At 38.9% G+C, this 20,434-nt stretch overlaps 1 protein-coding gene across 20 annotated transcripts in view; it reads right to left on the minus strand.

Moving 5' to 3' along the window:
* Positions 1-2,789: 2,789 nt before the first annotated feature.
* BBS9 (Bardet-Biedl syndrome 9) overlaps positions 2,790-20,434 on the minus strand; it is a 458,699-nt gene continuing 441,054 nt past the window's right edge. For 15 of the 20 annotated variants that reach the window (XM_081533569.1, XM_081533584.1, XM_081533579.1 and 12 more), the window contains 2 exons: positions 3,424-3,534; positions 2,790-3,218 (listed from right to left, as the gene is read on the minus strand). In XM_081533569.1, coding sequence (XP_081389695.1) covers positions 3,184-3,218; positions 3,424-3,534 — 146 coding nt within the window. In that variant the 3' untranslated portion in view covers positions 2,790-3,183. The remainder of the gene's footprint in view (positions 3,219-3,423; positions 3,535-20,434) is intronic. The other 5 variants (XM_081533581.1, XM_081533578.1, XM_081533574.1 and 2 more) reach the window with 1 other exon arrangement.

A 20,434-nucleotide genomic window follows, 5' to 3' on the forward strand; every position in this document is an offset into this window, starting at 1 on the left:
TGTACAGGAGACAGGGATCAAGACCATTCTCCAGGCAAGAATACTGCAGTGTATTACCATGACCTCCTCCAGGGGATTTTCCCAACCCAGGGATCGAACCTGTGTCTCTTATGTCTCCTGCACTGGCAGGTGGGTTCTTTACCACTAGCACCATCTGGAAAGCTCATTTTATTAATACCTATCCTCACATATTGGGTAATAATGAAAGCACTGGGCTATTAAGAAACCTGTATCATCTTCCTTCTTCCAGCTTTTTGAGTTATTCCAAGATTATATACACACACACACAAACACAAGAAATACATAATGGACAATCATTATTAATGACTGAAGTACTGGTGTCAAAATAATGGGAATAGTTAAGAATTATTGGGTCTTGACTTTTAAAAAGCCACTCTAAAAGAAAACACAATTTGTGGCTCCATTATTTTTCTGTTGGCAGAAACATTTTGTGTGTGTTTTAAATCATGAGGCTAAAATCAGGGGTAAAAGATACATATATATACATAACTTAAATTCAGGAAATTCTTTAATAAAAGATACTTTTAAGTCACTAATTAAATTATTTTTATCATTTTAGAACTTATATTTTAAATTTGATAATGTTTAAAAGGTTAATTAAGGATGGACATCTTAGAATATAATGCTCAGTGAAATAAGTCAGACAGAGAAAGACAAATACTAATATCACTACATGTGGAATCTAAAAAAATATTACAAATGTATCTATATATAAAGCAGAAACATACTCACAGACATAGAAGACAAACTTATGGTTACCAAAGGGGGAGGGGGAACAAATGGGGAATATGGAATTAACAGATATAAACTATTAAACATAAAATAGATAAGCAACAAGGATTTATAGCACAGGGGAATATATACCCAATATCTTGTAAGAACCTAAAATGGAATTAATCAGCAAAAAACCCAAATCACTATGCTATATACCTGAAACGAACAAAGTATTGTAAACTATGTTTCAATGTTTTTAAGTTTAATTAGTAACTTCTTTCCTTTTCACAGCTAGTAAAATGCAAATAGTAATAAATTAGATATATCTTAAAATATTTATATAACATATGCTTATAGAGTTCTGTATTAAAGTGATCTAAATAAAAAAATAAAATCATTTGGTCAAGTTATTCTGTTAATAGGCTTAAGATACTGATAATGATTTTTAGGAAAATATCTTACAAGTATACTTCTGAACATAAAAACTCTCAATATAATATTTAATTGTAGCAACAAAAGTCACCTTTAACTCCCCAGTCACAGATAGGGAGTCTTTTGAATTTACATTGGTAGTCACTCCCTCATGAAATAGAGCAACAGTGGCAGCCATGAATAAAAGGAAAACAATGGAGGAGAAATATGAAATAGATGGAAATCATTGCACTCATGTATATTTAAAGTAACCTTTACAAATCAAACAATATGCTTCAGTTTTAAAACATCACAGGAAATAAAGGGAGAGATTCAAATGTGAATGGAAGAATTGGGGGGCATAGAGGAAGGGGAAGACTGATTCAGGCTGATGAACAAGGAAACAAAGAGAGAGAAACTGAGTTAAAGAAAGGCAGATAGGACACTACAAATGGGACATGATCACAAAAAAGGAAAGAAAAACAGAGATGAGCTAATGGACACATGCACTCCATGGAAAAAATGTCCATGGGAATCGAATATCAAAAAAAAAAACAAAACCAGACATAACTCAGAAACATTCTTTAAAGAAATAATATACTTCTCGTCTAACTAACCTTTCTTCATTGAAGCTGTTAAAGATGATCGGAAGAGTTGTGGTTTTTCATCTTTAGGCTTTCACAGAGCCATGAACATCTTTTACTGGTTCCCACAGGCTGAAAACATTAACCTAATGGTTGATTCTGGCCCAAAGGCTAGAAGTTGTCCACTCACACACTTCACGATAAAAACTATTTAATCTTCTGCTGCATCTCCTAAAAAATAGAATGCTATAAATAATAAACAATACATCCTTTGCAATTTTCTGACATTTCACATATAGAAAAACCATGAGCCAATTTCTCCCTTGTACTGACTGAGGTATTCCAAAACTGGCACAGACATATTTTTGTTTAAATAAATTAGTCTTGCAACTGTAATTTTAACTTGAAATTGACAAAATCTCTTTATTTCTTGCATATGAAAACCTTACATTTTAATTATAGAGTGTGAATCCTTTTATAACCTGGATTTTTAAAAGGTATTACCCATTTGGGTAATGAAAAGAGGATGTTAATGTACTAGCTTCCTTGAGGAGCCTGTGGGCTACAGCCCATGGGGTTGCAAAGAGTTGGACACAACTGAGCAACTAACACTTTTCCTTGAAAATATTTTAAACATTTTCATACAATACTATAAAACTCACCTTTTTCCTACTTTTAGCCTAGTTGTAGCTTCTTTCATTTATAAAACAACCATATTCAAGTCTTACTGTGGAGTGGTAATTTTTTTCTGCGTGCATGGTCAGTCACTCAGTCATGTCTGACTCTTTGTGACCCCATTGACTGTAGCCCACCAGTCTCCTCTGTCCATGGGATTTTTCAGGCAAGAATACTAGAGTGGGATGCCATTTCCTCCTCCAGAGGATCTTCCCCACCCAGGGATTAAACCCACATCTCCTGTGTCTCCTGTTTTGGCAGGTAGATTCTTTACCATTGAGCCACCTGGGAAGCCCAGCAACATATTTAGTTTCATTCAACTTCTTCCCGTTAAATAAAGTTATCAACTATATAACTCTCTGATTATAAATAAAATCCAAGATATTGTTTGACAGTGAGATGTTTATTAAACTCGATACATTTACTATATAAGAATTCTGTGGAAAAAACTGGGATATCAAACAGGATCTAGGTCTCTGCATTATAAAGTCTGTCCCCAGAAGATATCCTCTCACTATATCCTGCAGCTGAAATCATACAGATGACCAAAAAGCAGCAACATCCTTTCCTGGTAAGACAAGTTCAGCTGCCTTGCCCATATTATTACAAGTCCTCCTAGAAAAATGAGAAGCCCCAATCCCCATCTCTATACATTGTTATCTCCTGGCAGGTAAGCTGGATGAAGCACCTGGGCCAGGCCTTCATCTGTGCTTGGCATGAGGTCCACACAGAATCAACCTTCAGAAGGCCATCTTCCCCTCAGCCAGACAACTCTACTTCAACTATTCTGTGACTCCTTGGAGGGTGAAACTTCTGGGGAAATGAAAGAGAGAAAGAGAGAGAAAAGATGTGAATATTGAAAGGAATATACAAATGATCAAATTCAGCTGCATCAATGTCAAGGGGAAGGATAAAAAGTTAGAAAACAAGCAATTTTGCAAGACGCTTTTTGGTATGACAAAACCCAACCAGAGTGTCACTGTTCTGACATGTTTGTGAGGGCCACCCATTCTCTTACCAGGCACAGGAGTCTCCATCATGAGGTGTTTGTGGTTGGTAAACAGTTCAGAGGAGTCTTGTTCTATTGATCTTTCCTCTAGGTCTGATTCTGGGATTGTAGCACAGCCACCTAGTTGAAAAATACAAATAATATTTTAAAGAACAGAAAAATCAAATTTTCCAGACATCAACAACAGCTTAAGAACATACCAGTCGTGAAGATAATAAATGATGAGACAATAATCTTCAGGAGCTGAGCAAAAAAATAATTATTATTATTTCTATTATTATTAATCAATAATAATTTTATTATTAATTTATTATTATAAATTTATTATAATAATTATTATTAATCTTCAATGTATTTCTTTTGGAGAAAATGCTGGAAATGAGTTATTGCCCTCAAAGACACATTGATGATCACTCAGCAACAACAGCAATGGTGCTGTCTTCAAATTTATCCTTTTTAAATTCAGAATGGACAAAATCTATAGTACATGTGATACCCATACTATAATGGTAATTATACTAATAGTATGAAATTCCCTTTGGAATCAGAGCATCAGAAACTATAAAAGAAACAAATCACATTGACCATGAGGGAAAGAAACCTTCCTTGAACAAAGAGAATGGATGCTAGTGTTCTGAGATGGTGACCACGGTGGTATTTCTCTGGTGTTTGATTCTATTCCTGAATCCCAACACCTTATAGCACAGACACAAACACTTTATTATTCAATAGCCAAACCATGAATTGCATTTAGAAGCTTTCAATTCCAAGTCAATTCCAAGGTGACTTGAGGATGAGCTGGCACGACTGCACTTTTAAAATATTAAGTATAAGTTATTTGATTTTATCCACCAAAATCTTGTATGGAAAACTCATGTGAGAACTTCTTGACTACATCTGCAACTTGATTTGACTAATTTGCCATCTTTTTTCTGGAAATGTACTAACATGCTGTATACTGTACATGTTTCTTCCCAAAGCCATTCTTCTTGTAAATGAAGTGTGATTTTTATTTCTTTTTCTGAGGCTTCTCATACACTGAGTCCAAAGCCTCCATATTCAAATTTTGCTTTATGCATGAGGGGGTTTATAAAGTGAGGGTACCAGCAGCACTGATATGTAAACCACATCATTCAAGTGAGAGGGAAGTGGCCAGATCCCAGGTCTGAAGGAAAACATATCTTATCATCCATCCCTCTGTATCAGCTCTGAAAAAGAAATCGATGGTGAGGGAAACTTGAGAGACAAGGATTTCCACACTCATAAAATAAGAATTAGAGGTTGCCTCAGAGGTTCCTCAAACAGGAAATGTTGGAATTATCCATTAATGCAATGGAACTCACCCAGCTATATCTGAAAATAGCTAGGGCCCTATCCAGAAGGAGAACCAGGTTTATTTTTAATCTCTTTCCAAAACTTATAGATCATAGTGACAATAACTATCATTACTACACGCCTTCTCAGTGATGATAGCTCTGTCTATATTATCTTGTTTCGTTCCTACAAATCACACCATGAAACAGATAATATTATTCTCCTTTTACAGATAGGGAAACGGAGGTCTCATGAGATCAGTACATCATTTCCTGGAAATGTTCTAACATGTTGTACACTGTACTTATTTTTCTTCCCAAAGCTATTCTTGTTAAGTCTTTGCCAAGGTCACACAGCTCCTAAGGAGTAAGACAGAGCTACACCCAAGCCTGACAACTCCCAAAGCCTGTGTTATCTAAGCATTACTATATGGCTCCCGGTTGCAGCATCAGTCAGAGATACCTGGTGGGAAGGTCTTGGGTGGCAGTAGGTTTTATTTCACCTGCTGACCTACCAGGTGTGGCTGCCAGGAGCACTGCTTAGAGTATTGTGAGGACAGGGACAGGCTCCGAGCCACTATGGGACTATGGAGAAGCCCAAGAGATAGCACCTTTCTTCTCTTGGACCCTCATCTAACTGAGAAAAAAGGAACAGGGTATTTGGAGGTGGGGAAGGAGCACCTCTGTAAGATTAATGACAGGAAGAACAGAGAGAAGGGAGTGGTGTTGGTGATTTAGTCACTAAGCATGTCCAACTCTTGCGGCTCCATGGACTATAGCCTGCTAGGCTCCTCTGTCCATGGGATTTTCCGGGCAAGAATACTGGAGTGGGTTGCCATCTCCTTCCCCAAAAAAGAAGGGAGTGCTCCCTGCAAAACAGAACACCAACCCCAAGAAAATAGGCCAAAGAATGGCTTTCTAGACTCATAAATCAGATTAAGTCATTTCTGCATCCCCAAGGCAGAGGGAAGAAGCAGGATGAGGACAGGAACGTTGTACTGATGCAGCTACCTTTGCACAGAAGAACTTTGAGAGTGAAGAAGTGTCTCCTGCCAACAGATGGGAGAGAGTGCAGTGATCAGAGAGCAGTGCTACCATGCGTGCAGAGGCAAGTCTCCACTGATTAATCAGTGTCTACCATTTATTCCAGCTGACTCAATATTGGAGCAAGTGAGAAGGCACAAGGGGAAAGTCAGTTGTCTTAGACTATTCTGTAGATTCTACATGACATGAATTACAACATACGTAATCTCTTGTCCTTGGCACAAAAGTTTTGCCTTGTCCAGAGTACAGAGAGATGACGAATCTTTCAAATCCCACTGCAGGGCTGACCAGTCACTTGCCCTAGAAATGCCACCCTCTTTTCTTCAGATATCTCTGTGTGGCCAGGCTGACCAACTATGTGCCTGGAGTTTCTGCCACTTCAAGCTTGGAAGCAACAGTAGGATAGGAGCTCTGGCATTCTGACCAATGGCAAGCAGGGGAAGGGAAGGAGCCCAGTGGAGAATTCCCCTACTACTTCTCCCAGGGTTGACTCTGAATTATTATTTCTTTTTTGCCAAGCTCCAGAAAAATGCTGTGTGCTGAGTGGTCTCTTCCTGGCTCTTTGAGAAAAGTGGTCAGGCAGGCAGAATGCACCGCAAAGTGGTGTACATAGTTCCTTGACGCACTTCCCCTTCTCCTCATCCTCCCTTCCCTAAACTGGCCAAATAAAATGCTACTTTAATTTCTGTCTCAGGTCTGTTTTCTTGCAAAAATCACTGGCATGGGAAGTAGTATTTAAAAGCAGGCCTTCAAGATGAAAATTTGAAGTTAGATCATCCATCTATCTGTATGAAATAGGGGCTCCATGGCTGGGAGTAAAAAGACTGGGAATAACAAGTAGTTTGCCAGTCCGTGGCCTAATCCAACACTCACAGAAAGCTACTCTTCACACAGCATCCTAATTTGTGTTATGCAATTACTTAAGCTTTCATCCATGGTTAACTGGGATGATGTATATTTAGAGGTCAAGACTGGGAGATCAAGTAGCTGTGGCATGGCAACATTTATAAGGGTTACAGAGTAGGGTGGCTGCTTCTGATAACTAGATACCCTGCAAAAAGAAAATGGCAACTTTAGTTCAGTTAGCAGGCAGCAGAAAGCAGATCCAGCAAGTCAGAAGGCCTCTTTAGCCTTACTGGTTTAAGCCAGATCACCAGGCCAGCAGCACCAGATATGCTGGGGAGCTTATTATAAATGCAACCTCAGGCCCCATCCACACTTACTGAATTAGAATCTGCTAAGAAGGGCAGATGGGTTTATCTGATGAGATTTTTGTTAGGAAAAAATTTGTTAAAAATTCCAGAGTAGCCAGTAAAAGGAGAGAAATAAAATATAAAATCTCCAAACTAATGGAGACCTGAAGTCCAACTTGGAAGTGGAGTCTGGGTTCCACTGATGTTAGATAAAGGACCCTAGGCTTAGATGACAGCACATCAGAGCAGAAGGGGAAGAAAAGCCACAGCCGAACGAAATTATCCAAACACACACTCTGTGTGTGTGTTTCACGGAGGATCCATGCGCAAAAGCAAGGGAAAGCCAGGGACTTCCTGATCTGGAAATCATAGTGCTGTGGACTTACTGTGTGCTGGGCACTTGGCCGTGAATTCTCAATGCATTAGCTCATTCAATCCTCAAACAACTCTGTAAGGAAGGGGTCCACGTGGCCACCTCTGAAGTTGACTACTCTATTTACTCATGCTACTTGATCTGCTGAATTCTATTTGACAGATACTTGATTCTAATCCAGATAAATCCTGGTGGCCCAGCTTACCTGCCTCACTACCTTGTAACTCAAGTAGCCTGAACAAGAGGTTTGCTGAAGAGCACATATTTTTAGGCTCTGTGGGCCATCTCGTCTCTGGTTTCAGTTTTGCCATTGTAGTGCAAAAGCATCCAAGGACAAAATGAAAACATGAATGAGCATTAGCTATGTTCCAATAAAACTTCATTGATTAAAGCAGGCAATGGGTCAGATCTGGCCCACTGGCTGTAAGTAGTTTGCCAATCCCTGGCCTAATTCAAGCTATTCTTCATACAGCATCCTAATTCTAAATGTTCCTAGAGGCATTAAACACAGTCAGATCATATGACAGCATTGCTGTAACAATAGTAACAAGGAAGAGGAGTAATAGTAGCAGTTCTTTAAAAGAATATTGCTTGCCCTACTGTTAAAAATGCTCTTTTTGTTTGGGCAGTGCTAAGTTTATCTTTAATGAACTTTAATTTTTAGAACAGTTTTAGATGTATAGAAAAAATTGGCAAATAATACAAAGAATTCCTGTATATTCTCTGCACAGTTTCTCCTGTTGTTAACATCTTGCATCAGTATGGTACATTTGTTATGATCAATGAACCAATATGGGTACATTTAGTTAAAATCTATAGTCTATTCAGATTTCCTTAGTTTTTACTTAACATCCTTTTCTATCTCGGGATCTCATCTAGAAAACCCCATGGCATTAGTTGTCCTCTCTCCTTTGACTCTTCTTGGTGGTGACAGCTTCTCACACTTTCCTTACTTTTGATGGCCTTGAAGTTTTGACACGTATTGGATCAGGTATGTTGCAGAATGCCCTTCTATTGGAAACTGTTTAATGTTTTTCTCATGATTACATTGGGGAGAAAAAAAGACAGTTTCTTTTCCTAAATTCTTAAGAGTTCCCCATATGTTGGGATTGTTTCCAGTTGTTCATCTTTTCCTCTATCAAACCACCAGGTGGGCAGTTGAATGGTGGGGACAGTGAAGGGGATGGGCGGCCAACAGCAAGTCTTGACTTAGACTGTAAAGTTCTCAGGAGTGGGTCAGGATGGGGCTGTCAGACCCAGGCAGGTTACCAGTTGTCCCATTTGTAAGGAGAGGGTCTTAATGAAGCCTTTTGTGTGGATTACGTGACACTGTATACACTGAACACAGTGCTCAGCACAAAGTACCTTTTACCATTTCTGTCATCTATGAATTTTCTTGGCATTGATGCACTTTCCACACCATTTCTGAGGAATGAAAGAACTTTAGCTTTTAATGCAACCACCTTCATTTAAAAAAAGGCTCAGAGAGGGTAGTAGATGCCCCTTATATTCTAGGGCTTGTGCTTGGTTCTCCTGCTTGCTAAACCATTACTGCTTTCTCAAAACCACCTTTTTTTTTCCAGAAAGATCTCAGTGGATTTGCCTGTAAGTTGGCTGTCCTGACCAGTACTTCCTTTTAATGATACAGAAAACCCAGAAAGTTGGCAAGCTGTTCTTTGGGTGTATTTTAGGACTTTGTAGATTTATATTCTTGCGACAGAGATCTCTGCAATCAACTGAGTATATGGGTGCAAATATTCCATTCCTTTAAGGAGGAAAAGCATTTTTCTTCTTTTATCTTCCTATGTTTAAAAGGAATTAAACAAGCAGACACTTTGAGAATCACAAATGACCACAGACACCCTGCTCTGACTTGCCAGCCAAAGAATCTTCTGTTCATATGCCTGAAATGCCACTAAAAATTAAAAACAGCAAAAACCTCAAAAATATATACCAATGACATTTTTCTTTTAATCAAGATTTACTTGATGGATAAAGTGTTTTTGAGGTTAACATTCAGATTCCATTTCAAAGGTTTTTAATTCATGTGAAGTGTGGGGAATAGATGCTTTGAAAAGAATATTTCACTATCTTAAACATGAAAAGCTTCCCTAAGAAACTATGAACATTAAAAAAATTTTTTTAATTAATTTATTTTAATTGGAGAAACCTGTATGCAGGTTAGGAAGCAACAGTTAGAACTGTACATGGAAAAACAGACTGGTTCCAAATTGGGAAAGGAGTACGCCCAGGCTGTATATTGTCACCCTGCTTATTTAACTTATATGCAGAGTACATCATGAGAAATGCTGGGCTGGAGGAAGCACACTCTGGAATCAAGATTGCCGGGATAAATATCAATAACCTCAGATATTCAGATGACACCACCCTTATGGCAGAAAGCGAAGAAGAACTAAAGAGCCTCTTGATGAAAGTGAAAGAGGAGAGTGAAAAAGTTGGCTTAAAGCTCAGCATTCAGAAAACTAAGATCATAGCATGTGATCCCATCACTTCATGGGAAATAGATGGGGAAACAGTGGAAACAGTGGCTGACTTTATTTTTCTGGGCTCCAAAATCACTGCAGATGGTGATTGCAGCCATGAAATTAAAAGACACTTACTCCTTGGAAGGAAAGTTATGACCAACCTAGATAGCATATTAAAAAGCAGAGATATTACTTTGTCAACAAGGGTCCATCTAGTCAAGGCTATGGTTTTTCCAGTGGTCAAGTATGGATGTGAGAGTTGGACTATAAAGAAAGCTGAGCACCGAAGAATTGATGCTTTTGAACTGCGGTGTTGGAGAAGACTCTTGAGAGTCCCTTGGACTGCAAGGAGATCCAACCAGTCCATCCTAAAGGAGATCAGTCCTGGGTGTTCATCGGAAGGACTGATGTTGAAGCTGAAACTCCAATACTTTGGCCACCTGATGCGAAGAGCTGACTCATTTGAAAAGACCCTGATGCTGGGAAAGACTGAAGGCAGGAGGAGAAGGGGACGACAGAGGATGAGATGGTTGGATGGCATCACTGACTCAATGGACATGGGTTTGGGTGAACTCCGGGAGTTGGTGATGGACAAGGAGGCCTGGCGTGCTGCAGTTCACGGGGTCACAAAGAGTCGGACATGACTGAACTGAACTGAACTGAATTGGAGGATAATTACTTTACAATATTGTGGTGGTTTTTGCCACACATCAACATGAATCAGCCACGGGTACACATGTGTCCCCCTATCCTGAGCCCCCCTCCCCCCTCCCTCCCTACTCCATCCTGAGCCCCCCTCCCACCTCCCTTCCCATCCCATCCTGAGCCCCCCTCACACCTCCCTCCCCACCCTATCCCTCTGGGTTGTCCCAGAGCACTGGCTTTGCGTGCCCTGCTTCATGCATTGAACTTGCACTGGTCATCTATTTTACATGTGGTAATATACATGTCTCAATGCTATTCTCTCAAATCAGAAACTATGAGTATTAAAAAAAACTCTCTGAAAATGTATCCATTTGAAAAAGTTTTACTCTTTATCCTTTCTCAGTCTCTGTCTCTCTGTGTAGATGTGTACACACATCCACTTGCAGGGCATATAGACAAGCATAAGATTTTTCCTGTTAATTCTCTTTTACTTTGTTCATTTTTATATTTTCTTAAAATATATTTTTTTCAAGGGCTTCCCGTGTGGCTCAGTAATAAGGAATCTGCCTGCCAATGCAGGAGACATGGACTCAATCGCTGGTTCAGGAAGACACCACATGCTGCAGAGTGACCAAGCCCCTGCACCACAACTACTGATCCTGTGCTCTAGAGGCTGGGAGCCGCAACTACTGAAGCCCACCTAGAGTCCATGCTCTACAACAAGAGAAGCCACTGCAATGAGAAGCCCACACAGCACAACTATAGAATAGCCCCCACTGTCCACAACTAGAGAAAAGCCTGTGCAGCAACAAAGATGCAGCACAATCAAAAATAACAAAAATAAATAAATAATAAAATTATATATTAAACATAAATGCATATATATAAGCTACAGGAAGTCAAAAATCTTACAGTACGTTTGTGAACCAATTTTAACTGAGTATTTAGAAATTTTTTGACAAAATGGAAGAATGGAAAGAAGAGGAGTGGGTAAAAGAGAGAAGGAGATAGAGGATGAAAAGGAAAAGTGGGGAGGAGAGGATGAATTAGCAACATAGTCCATATCTGTGTGTACACTTCTACAGAAGATATTTGGGGTGACTTACTAAAGGTATAGATAATAAAATATTAAAGAATAAAAAACATAATAGCAGTTAGAAAAATGTGATGCAGAGTAGGAGGTATATGGCTAGGAAGAATTGTATATAAAATACAGATAAAGACTTATACAAGGGCTGGCATGGAGATAAAAAGCCAAAAGCTCTGGAGCATAAGTGGGGCTGCACTTCGCCTGATTAATTCTCCACTGACCTCCCTTCTTCCACACGGGACTTCAAATCAAAGGGCCCAATCTATCTTGTACTTGGACTTAACATTTCCTTAAGAGCACACTAGAACTGGTAAAGCTATGCTTGTTGGAATTTTTTTGACTGATGGTACGGGTGTGTGTGGGGAGTGTGTGTGTACATGCACCTATTCTGTGCTTAAGGGCCACTTTATTTTTAACCTCTTGTCTGTTTATATCTTTTCTTTTCTTCAGGATTTTCAGTTTTCTCTCTCTCTCTCAATTTTTTTTTTTTTTTAATTTTTGGCTACACCCCACAGCATGCAGGACGGTAGTTTCCCAACCAGGGATCAAACCTGTGCCCCCCTGCATTGGAAGGCAGTTAAGGCCCATTTTAGATAGCCAAGATTTCTGTGAAATTGGGTTTATAGAGGTACTTACTAAGCAAATACTACAGAAAAACACACTTATAGGAGATTGTTAAAACACAACAGCCAGAGACCTTGTCAAAGCCCATCTTGGAAATAAAGCCCTCAAGAATTAACACAGTACTGAATGAATATAGCGTGACAAATCAGATTGATATCATACAATGATGGTGCTTCCCTGAAGGAGGAACTGGAGAGCATTAGTTGATCTCTTTCTCATCTCCATTTCCAAGAGATCCTTTTTTTGGTTGTAACGTGGAGACACCCCATCCTTAATCTGATGCAATTTTACAAGTTCAAAACTCAGGAACACTACAATATTGTAAAGTAATTAGCCCCCAACTAAAATAAATAAATTTGTTAAAAAAAAAAATCTTACAATAAAGTCTCAGGTTTCCAGTTCCAAAATATGATATTTGTTTTTCTGTGTTTCTTTTAAATCTATTTTGTAACTTTTCTTTCTCTGTGTATTTCCAGATGACATGCTGACTGCACAGATAATAGTGGTTAACCACAGAGAGGCAGGTGAAGGTCAGTGTAATATGCGTCCAACATGATCCCTATAGAATATTTGAGAGTTCAGTTTCACTGCCTAATAACAAACTTTGATCTCCCCACACCCACTAAGAACTTCAAATGTGCTCAAGGGTATGCACACACCTATGTTTGAAATAGTTCCATTTCACATCTCACAAGACCAAGTTTGTGAATAAAAGAGAGTCTAATATATTTTAAGGGGTCTAGCATGTGTCTCAGCAAGTTCTAAAATTCCCATAGTAGCTGAATATTAAGTCCCTTGGGGTATAAGGGCTCCAGTCAGAGAATCTAGATTTAACGGAGTAGGGTCCTCCTGGCATTAAGATGTTTCCACAACTTGAATAATAATAGGTGTCCAGGTATTTTTTTAGCTGGACCACCACTTAGAATGTAGGTCCACTCAGTACAAAGGATTAAGAAATATGGGAACACAGCAATTTTCATCCACTGATAATTATGTAAACAGAATGTACCAAGCAGAGAAAAGTCCTATTTACAAAAAAATCAAACACAGTCCATAAATCCTACAGATTGGAATGGATCCAGGTTAAGAATTTCTCCAGATGTCACTCTGTAAACAGGGCTTCATAAAGTGAATTCCCCAATTAATTGTTTGTAAGAGTAAGCTCTACAGTATGTTAGTGCATTATGACCCTCTACAACATGTAGGTGAATTGTCTGGCCCTATAGATCATTAGTCAGATATGATACAATAGAATTCGGGAGAAAGAAGTGGAGTAAGCACAATTTCTTCTGATATAAGAGAAGGTCCCATAAAATTACTGCTCAGGAACTCAGAGCTTTGTTCACTGAAGGAAGTGAGAACTCTCCCATTTATTTGCATTACATCTGTTTTTCTAACACATTTAGTTCTTAACCTGGCGTACTTGGAAAGACACACACCCAGTAAGAACATACACATGGAACTTAAAAGAAAAAAAAAAGGACTACTCACTATTTTGTTAAAGTCTCCAATCACAATGTTACCCACATGTTAACAAGGCCATTAAATCCTCCAAACAGGAACACAAAAGTATTACCCAGCCATTGTGAGAAGGTAGGGAAGAAGAGAAAGTTAATAATTGTTTCCCTTGCCAGTTGATCAATGTCTAGAGCACTGTGCAAGGAAATGCAAGATCCATTGTCTTTCAGCTAGATCTTTTTTATACTGATAAGTATAGCACTTTTTTGTTCTAAAAGAAGGTGATTGTGGTTTTTAATTTCCATTTTGTTTCTAAATCCTAAGGCAATCCAATGTACAACTGGAAAGAGACATAATTTTAAGACATTTCCATTTCAAATACTTTCCTCTCCTAACTCCCTCTTCAGAGACCAACTCTCTCTCAGAAGTACACAGGCACAAATAAAACATTATAGCTACAGTTGAGAAAGAAAGGAAGCCACTAGTTCTGCAATAATAATTTCTTTTAAAAAAATGAAACAGTAAGAGTATAACTCTACTTTGCCTGGACACTACATAATAAGAGAGCCAGTGTTCTTCACAGCTTCCTTTTTGCATCAAGTGGCTATTAATTCCCCAGTGATCCTGGCAACGTTTCTTCAACTTGAATTTCTTTCCACAACCCAATTAAAAGCCATAATCTTGACTAAACTGTGTTGTTTTTAAAAATGACAGAGTCTAGATGGATGGAGATTTTGAAACCAAGAGTTCAGCTGGGTCACTTCAGTTATAAACAGGTTTAGGGAAAAGAGTGAAGAACACAGTGGCTCTGGAGAGTGCCCGTCTCATCATACTCACTCACAAATGAGGAACCTGAACAAGTATTCTTGCCTGGAGAATCCCATGGACAGATGAGCCTAGCGGGCTACCGTCCATAGGGTCACAAAGAGCTGGACACCACTAAAGTGACTTAGCATGCAGGCACAAACAAGTACTCAGGATTCAATCCAAAACAACTCTGTTATCTAATGATAAATGTCTACAATAGCCCATTAAACAAAGTCATATTTTGCAGAGAAGGGAAATGTACACAAGATGATAAACCATCCCTTTGATCATGGGAAGGGATATCCGAGATGGGACATGGCAAGTATCATCAAGTCTTGAGAAAAGTCACATGAGTCTGGACCTCAGTTTCCTTTTTTCTAAAATGCAGAAAATAACAGCATTCACTTTATGAGAGATGAAGATTAATTTGGTAGATGCTTGTAATACAGTTATCACAGAGCCTGGCACAGAATAAGCCCCCAGTAAATGCTGGGCTATTATTTTCAGTACTAACCTCCAACATACGTTAGTCATTACGTTACAGCCAATTACACATGGAACTACAAGCCATGAGCATGGTATGAATTTATATCTGATGCTTGAAAACATGCTCAGGTAAAAACAGAAATGGGGAAGGAAAACCAGGGGTGAAATGTTTCCATTAGTAGCTGGATCCACTGGTCAAAGCCAAAATTGTCAAAGGGACACTAAAATAACTCACTTGAAAAACAGTGCACACATTCTTTTTAAGACGAAATCATCAATAATCTACTATCCTAGATAACCACTCTTCTGAGATTACAATAGGAATTTTAAAAGGGCTCAAATGGTGATGATGATCAGGGGTGGACAATCACATTCATTGTTTTCTATTTACCAGCAGGGCCATTACTACTGAGAAACGCAAACCCACAAGATAATATGACATAAATGGATGAAACATTAAGATAAAAGGGTAAAACAGTGGTAGGTTTGCTTTCTCATGGGAAATTGAAATGGCCAGCAGATGAACCTTAAAAGAGGAAGTCTGCTGACCTAGTGTTACTAAACATAGGAGGCAGCCAAGGAACAGAGGAATAAAGCAATGTATTTAAATGTATGCCTTGAAGGAAGCAAACACCAATTACTTTTATATGATTTTAATTCTCCCAGTGAATATTTTACCGGTGTTGGCAAGTCCTTCTGGAAAAGGAAGGGATTATTAATGAAGGATTCAGTGGCAATGCTCACCAGGTTCTAAGAAATAATGCTTAACAAAGAGTCATTTACTTCATACTTCATCTCTAAAGCTAAAGAATTTTTAAGAATCCTTTAAAAACTAGTATAGTATTATGCTCACATATATGATCCTTTCTACTTTAATTTCAAGATGGTTCTATAGCCTGTGTGATAAACAAATAAGCTTCCCACAGGAAAATAAACACATAGAGGAAAATAGCTGAGTTTTTTCTCTTTTGCAAAGAGTGTATGTTTAATATATACTTGTTGATTTGGAAAGTTATTCATGAAGCTTGAAGAAATACATGGGAAATACGGTCTTTAAAAAAGTTATTTTTGAAGAATGCTCTCCACATCATTCCAAGATTATGCACTGGTAATAGTTCACTAATGTCTAGTAAATCTGGGAAATGCCCAATCAGCTCCTATATTCTATCCTGTTTCTCAGAAAAGCTTAGCCCAGCAACTCTAAAAAACTGTCATATTGTGTAAAATGGAATCTTTCTAGCTAATATCTTTCTCTTAAAATTCTCCAGTTGCCCTAAGAGCATGGACTTTGGGGCTAGACTGTCAGAATTTTAATCCCAGCCTCACCATTATTTATTTATTTTCTTTTAACTGTTTACTTAATCTTTCTATGCTTCAATTTCCTTATTTGCAAAATGCAGATGATAACTGTATCTAGCTCATAGGGTAACTGGAAAGATTAAATGAGTTATGGAGTGGATAGCCGTTCCCTTCTCCAGGGGATCTTCCCAACCCAGGGATCGAACCCAGGTCTCCCACATTGCAGGCAGATTCTTTACTAGCTAAGCCATGAGGGAAGCCCATTAATTTAATGTGAAGCACGTCAAATAGCACCTGGTTCATAGCAAGTGATACGTAAGTGTTGTAATAATAGTATTACTATTATTTTGATCATCTTTGCCTTATATTGTCAAAATTCCCTCACCTAAAAGCCTGAGGTTCTCATGTAAGCTGAATGGAAGGAAGGTGGTGAATTTTCAGGAGCAGAGAGCAGCAGTTATATATGCTTGAACTACAGGAATGCAAACTGTCCTGTTATCTAGTCAAGGAAAACCTTAACTGTTGTCTTACCTGGCAAAAAACAGTATCCACTAGGAATTAACAGCTTGATAAAGAAAGTACAAGGACTGGGGTCTCAATAAATAATAAAAGATGACAATAAATATCAAATCAGGAATAATGTACTGCATCATGACCCCCACTTCCTGAATCTTCTTCCATTTCTTTGCTCCTCTTGACGGCAAAACTTCTCCAAAGAACTGCCTATATTTGATGTTTTAAATTCTTTTCCTTTCTCTTGTACATTCATCTCAGTCTAGACCTGGCCTCTATCACTCCACAAAAGGTGCTTTTTTTCAAGATCACTAATGACCTTCATGTTGCTAAATCTACAGTGTTCAGCCCTTAGCTTACTTGACCTATTAGCATTTGACACAGCCTATGATTCTACCATCTTTTAAAACTCTTTCTTCATCTGGCTTCCTGGATGCCACATTCTAGTGATTTTTCTCTGTCCTTACTCTATGTTCCTTCTCAGCATCCTTTGCTGGGTCCTCCTCTTCTCCCAAACTCCTAAAAGTCCCAACACTTCTAGTACTCAGTCTTTGACTCTCCTCTCTTTTCTAAAATCTCTCCCTTGGTGACCTTATCCAGTCTCATGGCTTTAAACAACATTTGCAGGCTGACAACTCCTAATTTTATAACTCCAGCCCAGACTTTTCTCCTGAACTTCAGACTTGTATATCCAACTACTTAGTCAGTATCTCCACTTGGACATCTTATGGCATATCAAACTCAACTTGTACCAAACAGTATTCCTGATCTTCCCCACAAACCTGTTCCACCCCATAGCCTTTCTCACTTCAACTTCATCCTTCCAGTTGATGCTGCATGCATGCTCAGTCATGTCTGACTCTTTGCAACTCTATGGACTGTAGTCCATCAGCCTCCTCTGTTCATGGGATTTCCCAGGCAAGAATTCTGGAGTGGGTTGTCATTTCCTACTCCAGGGGATCTTCCTGACCCAGGGATCAAACCCAGGTCTCCCGTGTGTCCTGCATTGGCAGGCAGATTTTTACCACTGCACCATTTGGGAAGCCCAAAGTTCAAGCCAAAACTCTTAGGGTCATTCTGGATTCTCTTTTTCCTTTCACACATCACAGCCACTCTGTTAGGAATTCTGTTGTCTTTACATTTAAAATATATCAAGAATCAGATCTTTTCTCATCACCTTCATCACTGTGAAGCAATCCACCATCACCTCTTACTTGAACCATTACTGAATTACTGACCTGTGTAAACTTCAAACTGACTGCCACTTCTACCTTTGACCACCCCTGCCCCACAATCTATTCACAATACAGTAGGCAGGCATTCTTTTAAAACATAAGATTATATTATTCCCTGGTAGCTCAATGGTAAAGAATCCAGTTGCAATGCAGGAGACTCCTGTTTGATTTCTGGATCAGGAAGATCTGCTGGAGAAGGGACAGGCTACCCACTCCAGTATTCTTGGGGTTTCCTGGTGTCTCAGACAATAAAGAATCTGCCTGCAATGTGGGAGACATGGGTTCAATCCCTGGGTAGGGAAGATCCCCTGGAGAAGAGAATAGCTACCCACTCCAGTATTCTGGCCTGGAGACTTCCATGGACGGAGAAATCTGGCAGCCTATAGCCCATGGGGTCGCAAAGAGTCAGACACAACTGAGTGACTTTCACTTCACTTTCTTCAAAATGGTCCTCCTCACCTTACTCAGTAAAAAACAAAAGTCAGCCAAAAGTCTGTGCGTGATCTGACTGCTCTAACTGCATCTCTTACCACTCAGTCTCACTACTGGCTTTCTTGCTGTCCTGGGAACATGCTAGGCTTGTTCCCCTTACCTGGAACAGCTATCTCTCTGATCTCTGCATGGATAAATCCCTCACCTCTTTACATCTCTGTTCAAAAGTTGCCTTTTCAATAAAGCCTACCCTGACAACCCAATTTAAAATTATAATCTTGTAACTGCCACCTTTCTGTCATTTCTTTTTCCATAGTACTTATCACCTTTAAATACTAACACTTGTTATTTTCTAACATACTACGTAGTTCACATCTTTATCATGTTTATTGTTTATCATCTCCCCTGCTAGAATAAGAGCTCCAAAATTGTGGGGATCCTTATTTTGTTTGCTGCTGTATCCCCAGCCCTAGAATAGTTCCTGGCACACAGGAAGCACACAATAATTACTGGTTGCCTTGAGTGAATGAAATTAGACCAATGGAAACTAAAATTCATTCTATTTTTTTTTATGTATTACTCTCTACCTTTTCCACTGGGAGACTGGAAAATAATTACAGCAGAGCATAGTATAGTACCTCTTATGCCTATTCCCCAGCACACCTGGTTGCTCTGTGGATCAAAAAAGGTTCTCAAAAAGTTCCTTGTGTTAGTTAATACACATCTTTAAGAAATGAATCTTCCTGGATGATAACACATGGAGAATCTGTGAGACTGAGTAGGTGCAACAACAAAATGTTCAGCCCAGAAAAGAAATAAGATCCCAGTAGTAATTTCTGTAGAAGCTAAAGTTAAAAAGAAGTAACAGAGCACTTGTAATTCTAGTTCTTGATAATAGTCATTGGTGGATGAAGGAACTGCAAAGGAAGGTACAGAGACATCTGTCTGCTTGGAAAATTTCTCAAAATGAATGAAAAAGGATCTATCTTATTTCCACTGGGGCATCAAGTTATGGCCTGGAACAGTTTATTTTTCCCAGGCTACTTCAAATCAAAACGTGCTTTTAAAAGCAAGCCCAACGAAGGATTAGATAAACAACTGGACAATGTTTTCTACACTCTGGTAACATAAACATTTCGAATTCCTCCCTAACTCCTGACTAGCATAAATCTCTAATTCCAGAGAAGGTGAAATATCCTCAAAGTTAAACATTATTTTGAATTATTCACATTTACCTCCATTTCCATCTTATACTTTCTTGGCAATAAAAAGCCAGGTTATGTCCAAACTGTGGTAGAATGACTCTCTTCCAATAGTAAAACAACTTGGACTAACCCCAGCTCTGCTTTCTTTGAAGATGGAATACAGCAGCCCCTCCCAACAGTTTCTCTTCTTTCTTACCTCTATACATCCTGCACTACCTTACCCTTTTTCAAACCAAATCTTTAAAAAGAAAAAAAAAAGGCACAGAGGGACGACGTGAAGCTGTCTGTCTATAACTGAGCCATGAAAATCATTTTTAAATGGATGTCAAACACAAAACAGGTAAGCTGAAAGAGTTGGTAAGGCAAGCTGTCTCTGGCTGAGGAAGGGAGATGCGGAGTAAGACCTCACTAAGAGAGGAAGTTCTCCGGAAACGCCATGGGGGACAAAAGGAAAGGAAGGGAGAGGACGGAGGAAAACAAAGGTGCAAAGATGCAGAGAGAATGAGGATAACTAACCCGTGGTACAATCCACATGTCAGAAGACTTAGGAATAAAAGGGGGTGGCTAGGAGAGAGGAGAAAATACTAGCCTGATTGAACTGTTCTGTTTACATCGTGTTCCACAGTCTATGAAACAATCTCACTTGACCTTGGTTGGCCCTCACAACTCTGAGTTGTAGAGTAGGTAAAACTCTGCATCCCCAGAGTCCAGGAAAGCTACCCATTCAGCTTCTGAGCAAGCTACTTAATATTAAAATTAGTACTTAATACTTTCGCAATTACTAAAGTAAATACTTAAGTAATTACTAATAATTAAA

Source organism: Giraffa tippelskirchi, chromosome 10, assembly GCF_054371585.1.
Source record: "Giraffa tippelskirchi isolate mGirTip1 chromosome 10, T2T-mGirTip1v1.2.pri, whole genome shotgun sequence".
Lineage (NCBI taxonomy): Eukaryota > Metazoa > Chordata > Mammalia > Artiodactyla > Giraffidae > Giraffa > Giraffa tippelskirchi.